The sequence below is a fragment of the Notamacropus eugenii genome, chromosome 2 (genome assembly GCF_028372415.1).
Source record: "Notamacropus eugenii isolate mMacEug1 chromosome 2, mMacEug1.pri_v2, whole genome shotgun sequence".
NCBI classification, from domain to species: domain Eukaryota; kingdom Metazoa; phylum Chordata; class Mammalia; order Diprotodontia; family Macropodidae; genus Notamacropus; species Notamacropus eugenii.
Window position 1 is genome coordinate 514766700 of NC_092873.1, and position 22273 is coordinate 514788972.

Sequence of the window (22273 nt, forward strand, 5' to 3'; positions counted from 1 at the left end):
CCACCTAGATGCCCAACTTGAGGAGGTACCAAACTGTCAAGTTTCACACCATACATATATTCTTTTCACACACATCCATCCATTGACTATTGGTTCTACAATCACACCTACAGGCTAAATTTCGTTTCCACCAAACTTCCACTCATCAGCGTCCAGAGCACATCCTGAATCTTTCTTATAGCCCAGAGGAATAATGAATGATTTTTGATGAGGTATGGGGATTAATGGATAGCAGGCAGTCACATGAAAAACTAGGCTTAAATTCACAGTTGTCTCATACAATGTTTTTAAAGGCCCAGTGAGGGAACATGATTTACCCACGGCCATATAGGCAAGCTCTAGGGTTCAGACCTTGAGTCTGGAGGTCACAGCTGTAAGCACAGGGCTTCCCATATCAAGACACCAAGTCTTACCCTGGCAGCAAGTCATAAGAATATTCTACACCACGGTTCACATCATTATAACTGGTACTTTGACTTTATCTGCTTGGATATTTACTGGGCAACTAACTCCTTTGTACCTGGGATCATTTCTTCATATTCCCTTCACAGTTGAAGAATATATCTGCTTGTCTTAGCTTTCTTGCTTAGCTTTACCAGAGGGAGAACTACCAGGGATAAAAAGAAGTAACAGTCTGTATTTCTACAAAACTTAAGATTCACTAAAGTACTTGGTTCTTGTCAGCCCTGGGAAGCAGATAGTAGAAACTGAGGAATGAGGAAGCTTTTCTGACAAAAAGGGTAGTACTGAGTTGCTCAATGACACAATGGTATAGAACTAACATCCCAATCCTTCTTAAGAGCCCCTAAGTCCAGGGCTTCTCGATTTCCCATCTGGACAAAACAGAAAAACAAGACAAACCACATAATCATATTTCCATGCCAGCTCCCTGAAACCAACTTTTTCTTTCTCCAATCTGAGTCATTTTCCACCCTATCTCCAAGAAGAGAGCACTCTCCCCACTCCCAGAAATAAACTCTAGCCCAATTGAATTTGGAATTTCAATAGTTATCACTTCCTTCAGTTTTTTCCTTGTTAAGGGTACTTTCCAAAGCAGAACTTCTGGTGATAGCCTTACACCAAACTATATGTGTGTGTTTATAAACAGAAAACAATGCTTTTTCTGGAAGAAAGATTTAGAGTCACTCCATAATGGAAGGACCTAAAAGAAATCATGGTCCTTGTCCTAGAAGAGCTTAAAATATGGTGAAGGGGATGAGATGTTCACAAATAGAGAAGGTAACTGTATGATAATTCATTGTATGATTTGGGGAAAGTCATTTCTCTGGACTTCTTTTTTCACCTATAAAATGAGGAAGTTAGACTTTTAGCTCTAATAGACTGCATTTTATGTTTCAACACTCAATATTCAAAGATCACTTTCAGCTGAGATTCTGTGTTCTAAGGTGGCTCCAACTTTTAACATTCTGTGTTAAAGATCTCTCCCAGCTAGTCTAGCAATCTATATTTTTTGTTCTAAGGTCCCTCCCAGCTCTGACATTCCCTGTTCTCACATCCCTCTCAGCCCTGACATTTTGAGATTCCATGATACTCTGACTTTATAACAGTCACCCAGAGATTCAGAATGAAACTCCATTGACAAGTCAACTCCATGGGATTTCCCAAGCCTAGGACTGTTCAGAGGGCTTCAGGAATGGCCAGCACTCTGCCTCATAGTCTGGGTCCTTGGACATCTCTGGCAGAGACTGTGACCAACTTGTGCCCCCCTACCTTCCCCACACATTTTTTTCCCTCTTAGGAAGGAATGGGAAAAACTTAACCCTTCTTCTTCATTCCCATGTTCTGAACCAGTGACCTCCAGAGATCTATGCTGAGGTCACTTCAAGCCTCTCCAAGGAGAAGAAATGAAGAGAGAACAGTAGATATTTGGTGGAAGTATGCTAAGCATGCTGTCTCTGCCTTCCTCTGAGTCACTGATATAAGGGCCAAGGACAGATCCCTGGGGCACTCGACTGGAGACTTGCCTCCAGGTTGCTATTGATCCATGAAGGGCTCATCTTTGGGTCTGACCAGCCAGGGCCTCTTCCTCTAAATCTAAGGGCCCTGACTCCCTGCTTCATCCATCTGTCTCCTTCTAGGAGACCCTAGAAGCCTGGCTCCTCCCTGCTCAATGACCCAGACAGGGTCCTGTCCACATATCCTCATAGGGGGAATCCTTGCAGGGTGGTTCTTCTAGGGTTTAGCCTCTCAGAAGACCACCTGCCTTTCCCAGAAGGGATTCATGCCCTCATTCCCTCGTTTACGCATGCTTTTGCCATGCTCCCAATGTATTTAGAACCCTTTGGCAGGAACTGTGTGAGACAGATAACATAATCTTGAATGATAGAATGAGGAGGAAGCCTAGAATAGAGAACATCAGAGCTAGGAAAGAACCTTAGAGTACTATGTTAGAACACAGGATGTCAGAGCTGGAAGGGACCTTGGAACATAGAACACTAGAGGTAGAAAGGATCTTAGAACACAGAATGTCAGACATAGAAGAGTTGATCTTGGAGGGGCCTTGGAACATAGAAAGTTAGGACTAGGGGAGTTCTAGAAGGACATCTATCTCCTCCTATCTGCCCAGTTTAAAGAGGAAGACACCAGGGCCTAGACTGGGGAAGCCCTTCGCCCCAAACCTCAAGAAACTTACAGTCCAGGTGGGGAGTCAGGCCAACCCCTAGTAGCCCCAGAACATTGGAACTCAAAGGCGCCTTACAAAGCATTTGCTCTGAACCCTGAATTAAAGCTACCCAGTGAATGAGAGGTGCATCTGGTTCTCCAGGTTTCCTTTCCAAGTGTTCTTTTCTCTGTATCATTGCCTTCCATAGAAACGTGTACAAGCCAAGTCTATGCTAAAGGCCAAATGACAAGTATGGAGAGGATCATTGGGTGGGATGGTCATGGAAAGCTTCCTGGATGGTGGATGGGCAGAATTTGGAAAGGCCAAGAGAGGGAGATATCCTGTGTCCCATTCCCCTGTGGCCATGCTTTGTTTGAGGGATAGTGAGAGCTAGTGGATAATCAGGCAAACTTTTCTCTGGTACTATGTCCACTAATGTAAAACAACTCCCAGAGAACAAAAGGCCTTAATCCAGTTAGAATGCACATGTCTCCAGAAGGTTCTCAGCAGAGATTAAAATAGGGATTTTTGATGGATGGAGTAAGGGACATATTTTGAATGGGAGGAGAGGTGCACTCACTATCCCTTCTCATTCTGGGCATAGGGTCAGTCCTTCCATCCCTTCCTTTTCTCTCTCTCCAGTTCTTGTCTCTTCTCTGTCTCCCCCAATGGCTGAGCAGTCTCTCAACAAAGCCAGAGACCTTTAGAAATCCAACCAGAAAACAAAGCTTTTCATTCTTTTTCAGACCCGTGGCCTACTCTGTGTGAGAACCAACTTAAGTCCTTTTGGACTCTTCTGCTGCTCCCCTCCCCCACCGCTTGCCATTTCTGAACACTGTTGTTGTTTGCCCCTTGAGAAGGGGTCCTAGTCTGGATATTGGTGCTGGGAAATTCCACCTTCCTGCCTCCCTGTGTAGTCATTGGTCTACCTGAGATTTGTTCCCTCTCCAAACGTTCTTCCTTGGAGATTGGGGCTCCCTCCAGACAGTTGGGGTCTGAGCTGAATCCCAACTCTTCTTTGTGGTTGGGTGACCTTGAGCAAGTCCTCTATTGAGGGGGTAACTGAGCCTCAGTTTCCTCATCTATAAAATGAGGGAATCAGACTAAATGATGTCTTTGGTCCTGTCAAACCCCCAGCATGTGATCTTATGACTTTAACAAGACAGTGCCTTCTCTGGGTCAGAGGAAGACCCAGCTTCCTCACCAGCTAGAGAGCAGAGGGCTCCATTTTGTCATGTATACATATATGCCAGCTATCCAAGCCCATGGAGAGCTGGGCTCACCCTGTGGCCTTTTCCCTTTTGCCCTCTGGGAGGAAGAGAATAAGACTACCTCGGAGAGAGGCCAAGAGCAGCTGGAGCAGGATGAGGACAAGAAGAAGCTGATAAAGAAGATAATGGTGCGGGAGCCTTGTGCTGGTCTGTGGTGCTGGGGAGGTGGGGGCCCCACTGAGAAGCTTACTCACCTGAGTCCCTGGGAGCATTCTGGGAAGGGTCTGAGAACAGGGGATGTCAGGGATGGGAGGGGCTTTAGGACAGGGGATGTCTGGGATGGGAAGACCCTTAGAACTTAAGAGTGCCAGACCTAGAAAAGTCCTTAAAGGATGGACATGATCTTGGAACCTAGAATACTAAAAACAAAGATTAGGAGATGGAGGAGATCCTGTCCAAGTTTGCATTTGTAGAACATTAGAAATGGAATGAAGTTCCTTTTTCCCTAAGGAGGTAGTAGGTGTGACCTGCCAAATAGTCTGGAGTCCAGGGAACTTTCCCAGTCTGCTACATGAGATTCAGGAGATCTTGGCATCAGTAGTTTGCCAATCACATCACCTTGGCTAAGTCACTTACTTTTTCTCGTTTTCCTTATCTATGTTGTACCAGTGACAACTGACATCTCTGTAGAACTTTGGGATTTACCAAGTGCCTTTTTTTTCTTTTTGGAGAGTGGAAGGCAAGGCAATTGGGATTAAGTGACTTGTCCAAGGTCATACAACTAGTAAGCGTCAAGCGTCTGAGGCTGGATTTGAATTCAGGTCCTCCTGACCCTAGGGCCAGTGCTCTATTCACTGTACCACCTACCTACCCTTACTAAGTGCCTTTTGCATCATCACCCCTTGAAGTGCCGGATACCCCGTTGTCTTCCTCTATAAGTTCAGGAAGCTGAGTTTGGAGTGGAAATGCCTTGGCCTAGATGGCACAGCTAGGGAGTATCAGAGCTAGAATGCCCAGCCTGGTATTTCTCCAGGATTCCACGCTAGTCTTGTGAGGGTCTGAGAATTGGATGGCATGACTGGGCCTTAGTGTGTTCTTCTGAAAAGTGAATCAAAATGAGATGATTGCTTAAGATTGTCACTGAATTTGCCATTGGAAGATTCTACCATCTTGGGTTATGAAGTCTCAAGGCACAGTGTAAGGTCACTAGCTTTGGAGTCAAAGGTGACCTGGCTTTGAATTGTCCCTCTGATGCTTAGTACATCCAGCCCCTGTAGGCTCCAGGTCCTCAACTGTAAAACGGAGGAGGGCTTGCTTTGCGGGAAGAGCTGGAAACATGGACTTAGGTGGATCCATGTATGTGTGTACATATATATATATATTATATATATGCATGTATATATGTATGTGTGTGTATATACATATTCGTATAGATATGTATGTATATGTGTGTACACCCAGATATATATGTGCATCTATGGAGATAGCTGGGATGCAGGAGGCCATTCAAGGCTCAGGAGGTATTGGGAAGCGCTATCAAGATCAAGGGCCTGCGAGGTCGCAATATCCTAGATTTAGGGCTCAAAGGGACCTTTGAGGCCACGATGTCTGAGTCCCTCATTTTACTGATGGGAAAACAGGCCAGGAGAAGTTGAGTGACTCACCCAGAGTCAAGTCAAACCAAGTCAAGAAACATTTATGAAGACTCTACTCTGTGTCAGGCACTGTGCTAAATGCTAGAGATACAAAGAAAGGCAAAACAGTTCTCAAGGAGTTCATGGCCTAATGAAGAAACAAGTACAAACAGTCAAGTTACATTGAGGACAAATCAGAAATGATCAACAAAAAAGTGTCTAGAATTAAGGGAATCAGGAAAGGCCCCCTACCATGTGCCAGGCACTGTGTTAGGTGTTAGGAAGACAAATACACAAGCAGAGAGATGATAAGTCCCTGCCCTCCAGAGCTCTTACTTTAATGAGGGAAGATAAAAATGGGATAAGTCAGTGAAGGAACTCAGTTTCCTCATCTGTGAAATGGGGATAGTAATAGCACCTACTTACTTACTGGAGATGTTGTGAGGATAAAATGAGATAATGGGCATGGAATGCTTTGCAGACAGTCTTGCTTGCCTGGGAGAAGAAAATGTGACTGGAGACTACAGCGGGTCTAGACTGAGGGTATTTAGAGTAGGAAGGGATGGCGGCAGTGGCCATCTAATATAGTCCCTCATCCTTCACAATGCCCACTCATTGGGGCCAAACAAATGATCACCCCTCTGGCCTCTGCTTGAACACCTTCAAGGATGGGGAGCTCATCACTTCTCGTGCAGCCCAAGTCCACTTTGGGACAGCTCTCACCCCAAGTTCTCCTGGTTCCTCCCTTTGGGGCCAAGCAGAACAAAGCAAATCTTGCCATCTTGCCACAGTCTTTCAGACATCTGAAGATGGCTCTCACATTCTGCGGACTCTTCATTCTTCTAGGCCGCACACCAAGTTTCTTCAGCTGGACTGCTCCTTGTTTGCAGGCAGAGGGCTCCCCCTTCCCAGGGAATGGATCAGATAATTTCAGAATACAGGGAGTCTGAAATGCTTGTCTGAATTTAACTTGACATAGAAGGCTATGCAAGGCAGTGTGGCCTGGTGAATAGAAAGCTAGCTTTGAAATCAGAAAGACCTGAATTCAAATCCTACTCTCCCCCATATTAGCTGTGTGACCCAGGGCAAGTCACTTAACTTTTTAATGCTCTACCAAAGGCATCAAACTTGCAGCCTTCAGGCCCCAGCAGCCATAAAACTCTGTCCATAAATTGCCATAAATTTCAGGAAAGGTGCCTACCTGACTGATAGAGGGAGCCTTATCCTATCCTATGGCAGGTAATAGGGAGCCATTAATGGTTCTTGAACAGAGACATGATCTCCAAGAGAACTGCCATCATTGTCCTTCTCTTTGGGTTCAGTGGCCTCCAAGGACCCTTCCATCTCTATCTAATCTAAGATTCTATTATCTCCTGACTCCCCAGTCTGGTGTTCTTTCCTCCTCTCCATGAGATTCCCAATCTAGAATTAAATATGTTGGTTTCATCCTGTCCCCCACCGGTCCCTCAGATCAGGCCTTGTGGGAGCCCTCAGAGGCATTTGTGCTGTCCAACACTGGAATGGGCTGTCTCCTAAGGTAGTGATTTCCCCAGAGGTATTCAAGCAGAGATGGATAACTTCATGTTGGATATTGTAGAAGGGATTCCTGCTCCAGATATAGCTTGAACTGACTGCCCTCTGGGGTAGTTTCTAGTTCTAATTCTCTGCAATTCTATTTGGGCCCTGTATGGGTGAGATGGGGGGACTGGAAGAAAGGAGGACTCATTTGTCCCATTTTTCCGTCCTTCAGAAGCAGATCCAGGAGGAGCCCACAGACACTCTCTCCAGTTCCACCCTGCAGGAGGCCATGGTAACACTAACCCAACTGAGGTATATGGATCTCCCCTCCGATGCTTATCCCTCCTCCCCGTCCCCCTAGCCCACCACTTTGTTCCAGCTGAATCTCATGGTCTGTGCTCCCCTCCTTTCCTGACCCAATTCTTCTCCTGCTAAGAGCAGATTCGTCCCCCATTCCTGCTGGATAGATGTATCTCTCTCCTATGTCCTCTTTAAGCTTTGGTCCCCTATCAACCTTCCCAGTGTAAAGAAGGAGGATTAGTTCTACACTGAGAATCAGAAATCTACACTGCCCCCACTCCCACTCAAAATATGTGTCCCCATCCCATCTCTCATCCCATCTTTAGCAACATTCCTAAGAACTGGCTGGAGACACGTGCATTATAACTTGATTAAGACATTCTTTTGTGCAATAGAAGGGAGAAGAACCAGGAGTCCTGAACCCAAACTGACCCATTCCAAGCCTGCTACACATCTCTATAGCACCTTCAATAATTCAGTTCAGCAAATAGTTAGTAAACACCCACTGTGCATGAGACAGAAAGGCACCATAGTGGAGGGGGAGAATAGAGTGCTGGCCTTGCAGGGCAGAAGATCTGAGTTCAAGTCTCTCCTTTGACACACACCAACTATGTGATCCTGCACAGATCACAGCTTCTCCGTGCTCTACATAACTCTCTTAAGACTGGGAGGGACAGACAGCTGCCAATCTGCATTTGCAGATAGTTTCTCCACCTGGAATTTCTTATACCCTCAGTGATCTCAGAGATCTGCCCTCAAGTTGCCCTGCAGGATATACAGAATTGCCCTAAGACAGAGTTCCAACCCACATGGAGTGTTTCCAGTCTAGGAGAGAGAAGAGATCAGACACAGCCAGCTAGAAAGCACAATGTTCCAGGGTGGGCTCACTACCAAGGACTGAACAGGAAGCCACCCGTATCCTGGCAGGCTTTCAGGAGGAGATGACATTGCAGGCGGTTTTCAGAGGACAAACCAGCATTTCATGGGCTAAGAGGAGGTGGCAAGTAGGAATGCATCCAGGGATGGGAGAGTGAATAAAGAGCCAAAGGCAGGACAATGGAGGGGAGGATGGAGAATGGGGCATTTGCCTAAGACCTAAGGGTTTGTGGGAAAGAGTGGTATGAGCTGCAGTTGTAAAGGTGGGTTGGAACCCAGCTGGAGGACCTTCCTGAGGGCCAAGGAGTCTTCCTGTCATCCCCCTCACCTCTAATTCCAGTGCCTTCCCTGTTAACCATTTCCTATTTATCCCCCACTTTTGTTTGCCTGTTGTCTCCTCTTTTAGATTATAAACTCCTTGAGGACAGGACTTAGTGAATGGTTCATTATTCACTGGTGCCAATCTGTATGGCCAGCCCCGGGAAGATGAACAGTTTAGCCAAGACGTGTTGTAATGATATAGTAATTCACCAGTTATTCGTATAGTAAGATGCCAAAGCAGAGAGGGAATCAGTGCCAAGAAGGCCCAGCCCTCAGACCATGGAAGGAGCTCTGGATGTGGGGTGTGGATTATTTTACCACCTGTGGGAGAGCCAGTGGGGAGGGACCACTGCTCTCTGAGCCCTCCATCATATAAAATTGAAAGGGTTGGATTAGGACCATAGAATTAAGCTGACCTAAAGGTCACCTGACCCAACCCTCTCATTTTTTGGATGAGAAACTGAGAAGGGGGAGGGAATAAGCCTTTATTAAGCACCTACTGTATGCCAGGCACTGCACTAAATGCTTTACAAATATTATCTCTTCTGACCCTTATAACAGCCCTGGGAGGTGGGTGTTATTATCATCCCCATTTCACAGCTGAGGAAGCAGGTCCAGAGGGATGAAGAGAAGTGTGTATGGGAACATGGTTTAGAAGTGTCAGAGCCAGGAGGCTAACTAAGGTCATGGGATCCTGGATCTAGGGCTGGGAGGGAGCTCAGAGGTTCCCAAGTCCAATCTCCTCATTTTATAGATGAGGAAGCTCAAGGATGGAGAAGGGAAGTCATTTACCAGGTCACCCAGGGAACAAGTGTCCAAGGTGGCATTGGAACCCAGAATCTCTAGCTCCAAAAAGCAGGGCTCTTCTTTCCCTGTCACATGGTGGCCCTTGGACCAAGGCTCCTTTGAGTTCTAAGCTATGATCTCAGTCTAGAGGTAATCCTCTCCTTTCCAATTTTCCTGAGGTACCTCGGATCCCTGCTCTGTCCTGATCCCACCATAGCTCACATTGTCCTTACTATATTGTACCCTTCTTCCTGATGCTGCCATTAGATTAGAAGCTTCTTGAAGTCAGGTCATAGTAAACCCAGCACAAATCTTGGAGCCTTGCCCAGAGTAGGTGCCTAATGAATTTGTCAGTCAGTCAATCAATAAACATTTATCAAGTTGTTCTTATGGCTCCAGGCACAGGGGAAAGGCCACAAACAGGCCCTGTTCTTAATATATATGTTGAAAGTGATTTTGAAAGCTCTGGGATCTGATTGAGGACATTAGGGCCAGAGTCTCAGGAGGGTCTTTGGCATAGCCTATATCGTAAGACAATTTGGATCACCCACATTGTGACTTGTGATCACCAAACTGTAATTACCAAAAAGTGGACCTGTACTCCTATCAACCAGTAAATATATGTTAAGCACCTACTATGTGCTAAGGGGCAATGAGGTAGCACAATGGACAGAGCATTGAGCCTGGAGTCAGGAAGACCTGAGTTCAAATCTGGATTCAGACACTTACTAGCTGTGTGGCCCTGGGCAAGTCACTTACTTGTTTGCCTCAGTTTCTTCATCTGTAAAATGAGCTGGAGAAGGAATGGCAAACCACTCCAGTATCTTTACCAAGAAAACCTCAAACAGGGTCATGGAGAACCACATATGACTGAAAGGACTAAACAAAATATTACAGATTAATTTGGCTCACCTGGACAGGACCTGTATCTCCTATTGACCAGTAGATGCATGTTAAACACCTACTACGTGCTAAGTGTAGTGCTTGAACTGAGAATGCAAAGGCAAAATTGGGGAGCTCAGAGCTATATACAAAGGCAGAGAGAAGAGAGAGTGCTGGGCATGAGGAACAGCAAAAGTCAATTTCGCTAAGTGTGCTGGTGGGGAGGCGGGGAGACCAGAAAGGTAGGAAGCCACCCGATTGTAAAGAGCTTTAAATGCCCTGTTTGACCTTGCAGGTAACAGGGAGCTGTGGGAGTTTAAGGCAGGAAGCATAATCCCCTCCAGGTTGTAGGATAATATCACTGGCAGTTAATTAGAAGCTGGCATAGTAATTCCTTCCTCTGTTTCATTTCTCCCCAGTTCCATCCAAACGTGCCTGGGACCAAAGGAGACAAATGAACTGGTGGCCATCTGTGTGAAGAGCGTGTTCTCCTTGCCCTCAGCACAGACCATGCAGGAGCAGGACATGGACAATGCTGACTTTGTACAGGTGAGACTTGGTTTCCCAGCTTCCACTGTCCATCCACCTTCCACCTTCCATCTTTTCCCAACCCCCTGTAAGGACTGGTTTTGTTTCTTTTCCCTCCCAAGATGTTCAAGGACACCGAGCTTTACCCAAGATACTCTTGAGGCCACTCTCAAGTACTGACATTGTTCTGTGAATGACCATCTCTTGAGAAAGGTGATCATTCACAAAGGTGATCACTTCATTAGTAACAGATTCAGAATTTCAGAGGTTAGAGGGTCCCTAGATACTTTAGTCCAGAAGTGTTTGACTCAGGGCCAAGTGCCACTGAACCAATTAAAATGTAATTGGAAAATGTTTAGTATAATGAACAAAAAACACAACACAACTCAGACAATGTGAATTTGTGGTTGTGCAAGTCACTATGTGACCTGAAAGTTTCTACTGGAGTTTGACACCACTCTCTAATTTTACCAAAGAGGTTCAGAAGGAGAAGGGAATTGTTTCCAGTTCTAGGCACCACATTTTAAAAGGGATGCTTGTAGAAAAGGTCCTTAGGAAGGACTCTAGAACCCAGGGAATCAACACCAGCTCTGAAGTCAGAGGGACCTGCCTTCAAATTCTGAGTCCTTCACTTATGATCTGTGTTATCTGGGGCAAGTGACTTAACTTCTCAAGACTTCTGTTCTATTATCTGTCCAGTAAAAGAGGCAGACCAGAGAGTCTTTCATCTCCAGGTCTATGGTCTTGTCAGAATATGTCCAGAGGAGGTCTTGACCAAGATGTGCAAGGGATGGATATTGCAGTTAGGGAAGAAAATACATGGTTGGTGGTAGGACAAAGTTGCTGTCTTCTAAGATGTATTTACAAGGTGATCATCAGGGAAGGGGGATTAACTGTGTTCTGCTCAGCCCCAGAGGCCAGAATCAAGTCCAGTAGGAGAAAGTTATGGAGAGGTAGATTCAGGTTTGGTGAAGGGAAAAACTTGCCAACAATTTGAGTTGTCTCAAAGTGGGCTGGGCTTTGGCAGATAACAAGCTCACCATCCCTGGAGGTCTGCAAGCCCAGTATGCTTGGCCATTTACTGGAAATATCATCAACAGGATTCATGCTTTTGGGCACAGGGTGGAATAGATGATCTCAGAGGTCTCCTCCAATTCTGAATTTTTGAGATTGCATGATGAGTCCAAGGTCACACTGTTAATGAATGGCAGAGCATGGGACCTAGAATCAAGAAAACCTGAATTCAGATCCAGCCTCTGTCACTTACTAGCTGTATAACTCCAGGGCAAGTCACTTCATCATGGTTTGCCTTAGCTTTCTCATCTGTAAAATAAGGCTAACAATAGCACCTATCTCCCAGGGTTGTCATAAGGACAAAAGGAGGTAAAATTTGTAAAGGGCTTTGAAAACCTTGAAGTGCTAGGCAAATGGTTATCTTATTATTTTACTGGGAAAGATCTTCTCTAGGTCTTTGTGCCACCTCCTGCCCAAGTGTTCTAGGATGAGTCTCTTCCCCTTTCGAGATGTTCTCCAAATCCCTTCCTGCCTTGAATGCTTTGATTCTATAGATGCTGCATCAGGTGATGAGGACCTGTTGGGGTCCTTCATTTGTGACCTTCACTCATCCTCCAAAGCCATGGGGAGCAGGGGCTATAGACTGTGGACTGTGGGATAAGGGACAGAAGAAAACTCTTCTCATCTTCATTCATTCTCTTTCCTGGCGATTCCCCCTCCACCCACAGAAGCTGTTCAGAAGTGTGATCCCAAATGAAATCCTTTTTGACCCAAAGTGAGGCAATTGCCACAGTAATAATATGGGGCACCCTTGACACCCTCAGGCTTGTGAACAGGAAGAGTTTAGATAACACTAAACATGAGTCCTCCCGAGTCTCCCAAAGGTTCTTAGAATGAGAAAATGTAGGATCTCAATGTCCTAGAACTTTAGAATCATTAAAACTTAGATGGAACTCTAGAACAATTGAATCCTAGAACCTTAAGACAAGGGAAACTAAAAGCACTAGAATCATAGATTGTTGGGTTGATTGAACCATAGAACCCCAGAACAACAGAATCTTAGAAACCTGGAACTATAAAATCTGGTGGGTAAAACCTCAGAAACACTAGATTCTAGAACCCTAGAACAAGAGAATCTTAGATTGATAGATCTCTATAATCTTGGAAATTTGAGTCCTTGTACCCTAGAACCATAGAGTCTTAGATAGAACCATTGAACTCCCAGAACAACCTAGTCATAAAACTCTTGCACAATAGATTCTGAATCTTAGAACCATAGAACATTAGATTGCTAGAATCTTAGAATATATGATTCTAGAATAAGAGAACCTAAGAATGATAGAAACATTGGCTCCATGAATCTTAAAACCCTAGAAACATAGATTCTTGAAGTTCAATGGGGACCTTTTCACTAAAACCTATTATCCTTCATAAGGGACCTCAGAGAGCATCTCATCTAGTCTAGCCTCCCAGGTAGGGCAAGGATCCAGTGGAGAGGATGATGGACCCATAGTTCTTCAGAAACATCAATTGATAAATTGATAAATGTTTATTAAATACCTTCTGTACACCAGGCACTGTCCTAATCTTGGATATACAAAGACAAAAATGAATCAGTTCTTGTCCTCAACAACCTGACACTCTCCCAGGAAAGACAGCACGTACATATATAGATACAATAGAGACAAGATAATTTAGGGGCCACATCCCATATAGGATGATATCTAACATACACTTGAAAACCTCTGCTGACAGGGAGCTCCCTACCTAGTAAGGCTGCTAGTAAGTTCAGCCCTAATTGTTAGGAAGATTTTCCTTTCATTGGACCCAAGTCATATACCAGGGTCACTCTTAGATAATAAGATATTGAAGATTCAGGGAAATCGAGCCCATCACTTTCAAGTTCAACAGTGTCTATAATCAACCAATCAATCAATAAACTTTTGCTAAGTACCAACTATGTGCCAGACAGGGTGGTAAGTGCTGGTGATGCAAATATGAAATAAAGAAAATTAATCCCTGCCCTGAAGTAGCTTACAATCTAGTGGAGGAAGACAACATACCAAAGAAGCTGAAAGGGGAGAAGGCACCTGATGTCTCCACCAGGGACACGGAGGAAAAGTCAGTCGGAGAAGTCCCACAGTAGTGCAGCCTAGTGAGAAAGGAGATGTCTGTGCTGGGATATTTCTTTAAATGAAGATTTGGATTTATAATCTGATAACATCTGATAGGTGTAAAATGGTATCTCAGAGTTATTTTGATTTGCATTTCTCTACTAGTGATTTAGAGCATTTTAATGTTATGACTTTTGATAACTTGGGTTCCTTTCTCTGAAAACTGTCTATTCATATCCTTTGACTATTTATCAATTGAGGAATGGCTTTTATTCTTACCATTGAGTCCTTACACATCTTTGAAATGAGAGAAATGTTGCCAAGTTGTTTTTTCCTAATACTCTGCTTCTCTGCATTTGGTTTTGTTTGTACAAAACCCTCTTTATTTTATGTTATCAAAATTGTTCTTTTTCCTTCCTGTGAATCTTTCTGTATCTTGTTTGATCAGGAATGTTTCCCCTATCCATAGATCTGACAGGTAATTTCTTACTCGCTCCTTTGGTTTGTTTATACTTTTAGCCTTTAAGTTCAAGTCAAGTACACATTGGCATCCTGTCTTGGTGTATGGTGTGAGATGTTGGCCTATACCTAGTTTTTGCCAGACTGCTGCTTTATGATTTTCCCAACAGCTTTTGTCAAGTAGTGAGTTTTTACTCCAATATCTGATATCTTTGGGTTTATTAATAGGGTTTTGTGTTCATTTGCTTCTGTTTACTGTGTATCTACTCTATTCCACTGATCTATCTTTCTACTTCTTACCTAGTACCAAACTATTTTTTAATATAGTTTGAGATCTAGTATTGCTAGGCTGCCTTCCTTCCCATTTTTTCATTAATTCTTTTGAAATTCTTTACCTTTTTTTCCTTCCTGATGAATTTTGTTGTTATTTTTCCAACTCTATAAAGTCATCCTTTGGTGGTTTAATTGTTATGGCACTAAGTTAGTAAATTAATTTAGGTAGTATTTTCATTTTTATTATATTGGCTTGGTCTTCACATGAGCAATTAATGTTTCTCCAATTGTTTTGGTCTGTCTTTATTTGTATAAACAGTGTATGGTAATAACGTTCATATAGTTTTTGTGGATGCTATGTGTACTCAAGAAAGCTAAAGCAATTTCACTTTGTCTGTAGTTTCTCTGTCTTTCCCCTGACCCTGTTTGTATTGCAACCCTCAGCCTGTCTGTGACCTTCCTTATTGCTGAAATAGCAAGGACAGACTTACCTATTCGGGTGGGGTTACAGGAAAAAGGGACTTTCCTATTACGAGCTCCAGGCTCTGTCCAATCAAGGGACACCCTCTATTCCTTCCCTACTAGCCCTCAGCAACAGGCCTTGTTCAGTCCTAAGGTACCTCATATCCAATTTCTCTCCTACCTAAATCAAAACCTACATAAACTTTGTCTTTTTTTCCTTTGGCAATATTCCACCTGTGCAGTTGGGGTTCCCTTGCTGACAAACTCAATAAATCCTCCTTTGCTTCTGGTTTGTTCCAGCACCATTACCCACAGAAATGGTGATCATGCCTGATAGAATCGGTTAGGGTTAGGGTTAAGGTTACCCTAACCCTAAAAGTCCAGGGGTCATCACGTGGGAGTACTCTGGGTATCTCTACTCAGGATGGCCCTTACGTCTTGGTGCTGAGAACCTGGTGAGCTTTTGTATTTAGGAGGTAAGGATTGACCATGCCACTCTGATCTGCAAATGCCAATCCTTCCCATCTGATCAATCAGGTCTGGTCTGAATTTGTTTGGCTTAACTCTGATTTAGAAACCAATTTCTATGGATTCATTGGAAGAGATTTCACTGGCAAGTGTATCTGTCTTGTTTTTGTTTCAGTTTATGTGTTTCTTTTGTGAAATGTCCAACATATTGTTAGCATTGTCCATGTTTGGTGTCTTGGTAAAATCAAACTGACTTTCCTGTGATCTAATCAGCTAAGTGAAAAGAGGTGTAAGGAGTGAAAACTTTTATGCAGAACTTTCAAAGCCTCCAAAAAAAGAAAGTCTCTCTTTTCTGCATTTCTAGCTTGGGCCAAGTTGGGGAGGCAGATAAGAAATATTGATAAGAGGGAAAGAAATCTTCTCCCTCAGTCTGCAGAAATTTATGGCATTCTCAACTAATTAGGAACTAAATTTGTAACTGAAATCTAAGTTCTCTACTGTAAACTTTCAAATTGTGGTTTGAGTGTTTTTATCAATTCTAAAATATCTAAGTGGGTTTTGGCTACCACTTTGTAGGATTTATTTTCAGGAAAAATAAAAATAAATTTTTGTGAAGATTACGTGGAAACAGTACTTAGAACTTTTATCACTCTTTCCTTGGAAAATGACAGATTTATTGTTTTAGTGCAAGGGAGGAAGGTTATTTCATTGACTAAAAAAAAGGGAACTGAAGCAAGTTTTAAAGTATTATCAGTGAAATTCCAAAGTGAAACAAAAAAGGAAAGTTTGCAGTCTGCAGTTTAAATTTATCTGGTGCTTAAGAACTTTCTATTATTAAATCTTTTCTTGACCATGAAAAGATAGAAGCTTGTTTAATTCTGAGAGCAACTTGAAAAATAAATAAAATTTAATTTGGGAAAATGTTTTATGTTAATGTACCATTGTATTTTCTTCTACAAATTATATGACAGAATATAATTGTTTAAGTAAAGTAGAAGCAAATTTACCTAAAAATTTTGGAATAGACCATGTATTTGTAAACTCTTAAAGACCCAAAAAAGATAACAGTATTCATCACATGTGTCAGATTGGCTAACGTGACAAAACAGGAAAGTGATAAATCTTGAAGATATGGGAAAATTGGAACACCAATGCATTGTTGGTGGAGTTGTGAACTGATCCAACCATTCTGGAGATCAATTTGGAACTATGCTTAAAGGGCTACAAAACCCTACATACGCTTTGACCAAGAAATGCCACTTCTAGGTTTGTATCCCAAGGAGATCATAACAATGGAAAAAGGACCAACATGTACAAAAATACTTATAGCAACTTTTTTTGTTGTGGTCAAGAATTGGAACTGGAAGGGATGCCTATCAATTAGGGAATGGCTGAATAAGTTGTGATACATGAATGTAATGGAATATTATTGTTTCATAAGAAATAATAAACAGGAGAACTTCAGAACAACCTGGAAAGACTTGCATGAACTAATGCTGAGTGGAGTGACCAGAACCAGGAAAACACTATACACAGTAACAGCAGCATTATACAATGACTAACTTTGATAGAGTTACCTCTTCTCAGCAATGCAAGGATTGAAGACAATTTCAAAAGACTCATGGAAAATGCTGTCCACATTCAGAGGAAGAACTAAGGAGTCTGAATGCAGAGTCTGAATGCAGATCGAAATATGCTATTTTTCCTTTTCTTTTTTGGTTTTTCTCTTTCTCGTGGTTTTCCCCTTTGGTCCTAACTCTTCTTTACAACATGACTAATGTAGAAATATGGCTAATGTGACTGTACATGTATCATCTATATCAGATTGCATGCCACTTTTGGGAGGGAGGAGGGAAGTATGGGGAGAAAATTTTAAACTCAAAATCTTATAAAAGGGAATGTTGAAAACTAAAAAATTTTTTTAAATAATAAAGGTAACAGTTAATTTATATTGTATAATAAAAAACTTGTACTAAATTGTAGAGGGGAAATTAAGTGGAGTGAAGATAAGTTCTGTAGATAGTCTGGAATATGATTGGAGAAACAAAGACTAGGGGGATTACGAAAGCAGAAGAAGTGTAAAATCAGAATATGAAAACAGAACAAGGTCCAGTTGATCAAAGTCCACTAGGGGAAAAAAAGAAAGAAAAAGAGAAAGTTTAAGCAAGTAGGAATGAAAGGAGAACAAGCTTAAAGAAAGTCAGAATTTGTTTCCACTGAGTGTGACTGGAGGGTTTGAGAGTAAAGATTTGGAGTTTGGGGGAAAGCAGTTTCAGGGAAGTTTTTGATCTTGCTGAGAAAAGAAGGATATGGGAAATGTTGTGTGGTTATTTTTTATTATGTGAAAACCATATTTGCAGCATGGAATTATTTGAAGATAGTATACTAAAATTCTGTTTTTGAAGGACCATTAGACAAGCATATTTTAGTCATCATATGAGGAATATAAAATCCTCCTTGACCCTAAAAGAGGGAGTGGAGAATACAAGACTGCCACTTTAAATCTTTGGCAAATTGAAAGTAGTGGGCCCTATAATGAAAAGTGCTAGCTATAAATGGACCTTGGGAATATTGAGATTCTATATGATGCATTTGTACATATAGATTGAGATGTTAATGAATTTATTCTGGTCTCATTTTAAGGGAGATGTGTTCTCCTATTGGGATAATTATAATACTTCACCCTTTATAAGTAAATCAGGCCTTAATAGAAAAGACACTTAATATTTAGCAACATGTTTAGAAACTGCAAAAGTAAGTTTTGTTAAAAGTATAATTGGATAAAAATTATTTTATACTGATCGTGAATGCAATCAGTACAGAATGCCAGAAGCGATCAAATAAATAAAGATTTTCTATGTAAAATAATTTGGAAATGTATTCAACTGAACTGATGCCATTTGACTGGCAATAAGTTTTGTTTCATGTTTGAATACATGATATTGTATGTGTTATTATTGTGCTTCTGAATTTTCTTGTACTGTGAATTTTGGGAAACCATTGTATAACAAATGCTATTAAGAGGATGACGCAGTTGTATCATTGGAAAATTTAACTCTTTTGATCTGGATGCTGTAAAATTATTCATTGTTATTAGAGGTTATTGTCATAATGTTAAAACCTATCAAGTATTTAATTAGGTATATTTTTAAAAGGAAGAGAAATAATTGCTTACTTCATGAGAAAAGAAAAAAAAGACCTTGTAAAATCTCCTTATCTGTAAACTTGCCACATTTTTGGGGACCATCTGCTCAAACAAGGTCATAAAATCTTATCAGACCTGGGAAACAACTTGCTAAATGTTGTGAAATTCTAAAATAACGAATTAATTTACTGAGAAAATGGGGTCCCCTCTTCCCTCACAAACACTCCTTGCCAAAATCAGGGGGAGATCTTACAAGTTTGGTTATAGTATAGAAATGACTTATGTGATGATTTGTGATTATAAAAAAATATGAAATTATGCTTGAAATAGTTTATATCAAAGTTACATCTTGAGTTAACTTTGCCTCAAGAGATTCTAGTCTTAAAGATTTATTTTTGCCTTAAGGGATAGATATACAAAAACTTAAGAAATGGATCTCTGTTAGTCTGGAGATTTACATCATCAGCCTGTGTTTTTTCCTGTGGTTTTGAGTGAACTATCATATATTCACTATCTTTGTGGAATTCCATAATTTTCTTGATTTCTAATGATTGATTTTTAAACCAGGATGAGTTTAAACTTGAGAAGAGGAAGGAAAAGATGAAGAAAAGGATGTTGAATGAAATTTTTTTGAAAGACCTGGTTAACTGGTTATCATTAACTGTTGTTGCAACAACATGAGAGGAATAATATCTTCATCTAGCCCTAAGCTGTGATTAGTGAAACTTGCTATTTGGGGTAAAATAATTTGATATTGTTCTGAATTTGGAATTCAGATCATTAGGTCAGTAATCCATCATTTGAGGGAAATGCCATGAGCTGCTCAAACAGACTGTGATCTGAGAACTGCTAAAGGTAGATGACTATGTCTAGAAAAGTTACCTTACATTGGTGAAGGTAGGAACCTCTTGACTCAGTTTCTCTATTGGGTTATTTCTGTTTGAACAGAAATGTTTCCCACCTGGTTAATCTTGAGCCTGGTTATTATATGCTGTGAATAATGTGAAACTTTGCTGCATGATTTGCTGTTGCAAAAAGTTAAATGTGACTCTTACCTGAAATCAAACAGACCTAAAGATGCTTTATCTTGTTTTACCTATGTAAATCATTCTTACCCTTAGGCTTAGGCCTGGAGGAACAGTCTTGATGTTATAATTATGCCCTTCTATTTGTAGCAAATTGGTCTAACCATAGTAGTTAAAACTGTAATTTAAATATTTGTGTGTGTATGTATAAATATATATACACACATACACACACATATATATGCATGTGTGTATATACACATTTACCCACATATACATACATATACATACACATATATACATATACACATATAGACATGGATATATATATACATGGTGAATCTTGTTGTTGCAATATTCCAGCACCTCTGAATTAGTATAAGAGGTAGCAAGTATAAGGCACCTTATTGTGTAGCCTGCTTTGATATTCTTCCTGTAATTCATAAGGTTATTTCCATAAGGTCTGAACTGGTTTTCACCACATAAACTGATTACTGAAAGGTCAATCTGATTATATTTTGTTGGGTTTGACTAAATTATACTAAATCCTACCACTATTACCAGTAGGCTTTAGCAGCATTACCTAGAGAATCTTTACAAGTGCCCAGGAACTTGAAAAGATGGTCAAGGGAATGCCTTCACAAATCTGCCCTGATCCATCCACAGATGCTTGAAAGATTCACAGGCAGCGCTTGCCAGACACCTGGAGATTATGGACCCTGCCAAACAACTTGATGTCCTTAAAGCTACAGCTATGTTAGACTTCATTATTGATCCTAATGTTATTTTGCTTGTTTTATTAGCTATGCATGCATTACAGATGTATTACCTATTCTGTAAGCTGTTTATCATTTCTTCTTTGGCTGATACTGATTTGGAAATTGTTAAAAAAAATGGAAACTATCAATTGTCTGGGGGGGTGGGGATTGTGGGTGACTAATAAAGCTAAAGCAGCTCCATTTCATATGCAGTTCCTCTATTTTGCCCTTGACCCTGTTTGTATTGTAACACCTACTGTGTTGTTACTACTAAAACAGCAAGGATAGTCCTTCTGTTGGACTGAGGGTTACAGGAGTTAGCTAAACTGAAGAGGAGTCTTTCCCATTACTAGCCTCAGCAGGAAGTTCTGTCCAGTCTTGAGATTCCCTATTCCCATTCACCTCCTGCCTAAATCAAATTATATGAACTTTATCTTTTTGGTCCTTTGGGGAGTTTCTACTGGTGCAGGTAGGGCTCCCTTGCTGGAAAACTCATTAAACCCTCATGGGTTCCTAAATTTTCAGTCTTGGTTTTGGTCTTTGTTCTGGTTTGTTCCAGCACTGTCAATTTTAACCATAGTGTTTTGGCAGGTGGATTCCCAAATATTATGTTGTTCAGTCTTTTTAGTCATGTCTGACTCTGTGACTCTATTTGGGGTTTTTTGGGCAAATATACTGGAGTGGTTTGCCACTTCCTTCTTCAGCTCACTTTACAGATGAGGAAACTGAGGCAAACAGGGTTAAGTGACTTGTCCATGGTCCCACAGATAGTAAGTGTTTGAACTCGGATTTGAACTCAGATCTTCCTGATTCCAGACCCAGCACTTTATCCACTGCACCACCTAGCTGACCCCAAATGTTTTATACTGTCTGTACTATTTAAATATTATTTGTTTTTCTATGTCTTCCTACTGGATTTTGTTGGTAATATAAAGAAATGTTAATGATTTGTCTGATTTTATTTTATATCCTGCAACTTTGCAGAAGTAATTAATAACTTGAATTAGTTCTTGAGTTACTCTAAAGTTGTCTAAGTAAGCTATCGTATAACATGCAAAAGGGATCTTTTTGTTTCTCCTTTGTCTATGTTTATTTCTTAATGCTTAGTAATTACTTATCAATTGACTGACTGACTGACCTCAGAGGGCATTCCACCTATGAGGTTCTATGATCTCCCTCCCCTTGACTCACAAAAAGGGCTAAAAGGAAATGCCTTGATCCCCCACCCCGAAAATGGCCCATTGTTTGTGGCATGGCCCCTTGTGCCTCTTCAGAACCCATAATTGCCTCCCTTCTCTTCTCCTCTCCTCCCTCAGATACTGTATTCTCAGACACTGGATGCCCTTCAGACATTGCTGAACTCTCTGTTCTTAGAAGATCCTACCCCAGCTGGCCTAGCTAACCTTTTGGAGGTAAACAGCAGGGTTCGTGAAGGTTCTGGACCTGACATAGGACAAGTTAGAGGTGATGGGAGGACCAGAGAGCAGTGCTTGAGGAGATATGGGTCTGGGCATGTGATTTTTGGAGGTAGAGGTGGGATTGGAGAAATGAGCAACATTACAAAGCCTGGATGTCATCAGAAATGACCCCTTCTTCCTCCTGCCCTTTCTCCTCCATCCTCAACTCCTCACCCCTTTCTTTCATGTCTTCCTTCTCTCCTTCCTCCTTACCCATCTCTGTTACCTCATCCCTATCCCCATCCCCATTCCCATTCCCATCATTGTCCCTTTCACCCAATCCCACTGTAGGAAAGTCATGGATTTGGAATCAGAGTCCCACATTCAAATACCAGTTCTTGTACTCACTCTATCACTATCTGTTAAATAAGGGGATTGGACCCTTTGACCTCCATGATCCCTTCCAATCTATGTACATT

General features: G+C 41.6%; 1 protein-coding gene across 9 annotated transcripts in view; it reads left to right on the top strand.

The window, feature by feature from the left end:
* Window positions 1-22273, top strand: part of MROH7 (maestro heat like repeat family member 7) — a 67328-nt gene that overhangs the window by 12462 nt on the left and 32593 nt on the right. For 7 of the 9 annotated variants that reach the window (XM_072649565.1, XM_072649572.1, XM_072649566.1 and 4 more), the window contains exons 4-7: window positions 3877-4022; window positions 7219-7298; window positions 10571-10700; window positions 21714-21809. In XM_072649565.1, coding sequence (XP_072505666.1) covers window positions 3877-4022; window positions 7219-7298; window positions 10571-10700; window positions 21714-21809 — 452 coding nt within the window. The remainder of the gene's footprint in view (window positions 1-3876; window positions 4023-7218; window positions 7299-10570; window positions 10701-21713; window positions 21810-22273) is intronic. The other 2 variants (XM_072649568.1, XM_072649570.1) reach the window with 1 other exon arrangement.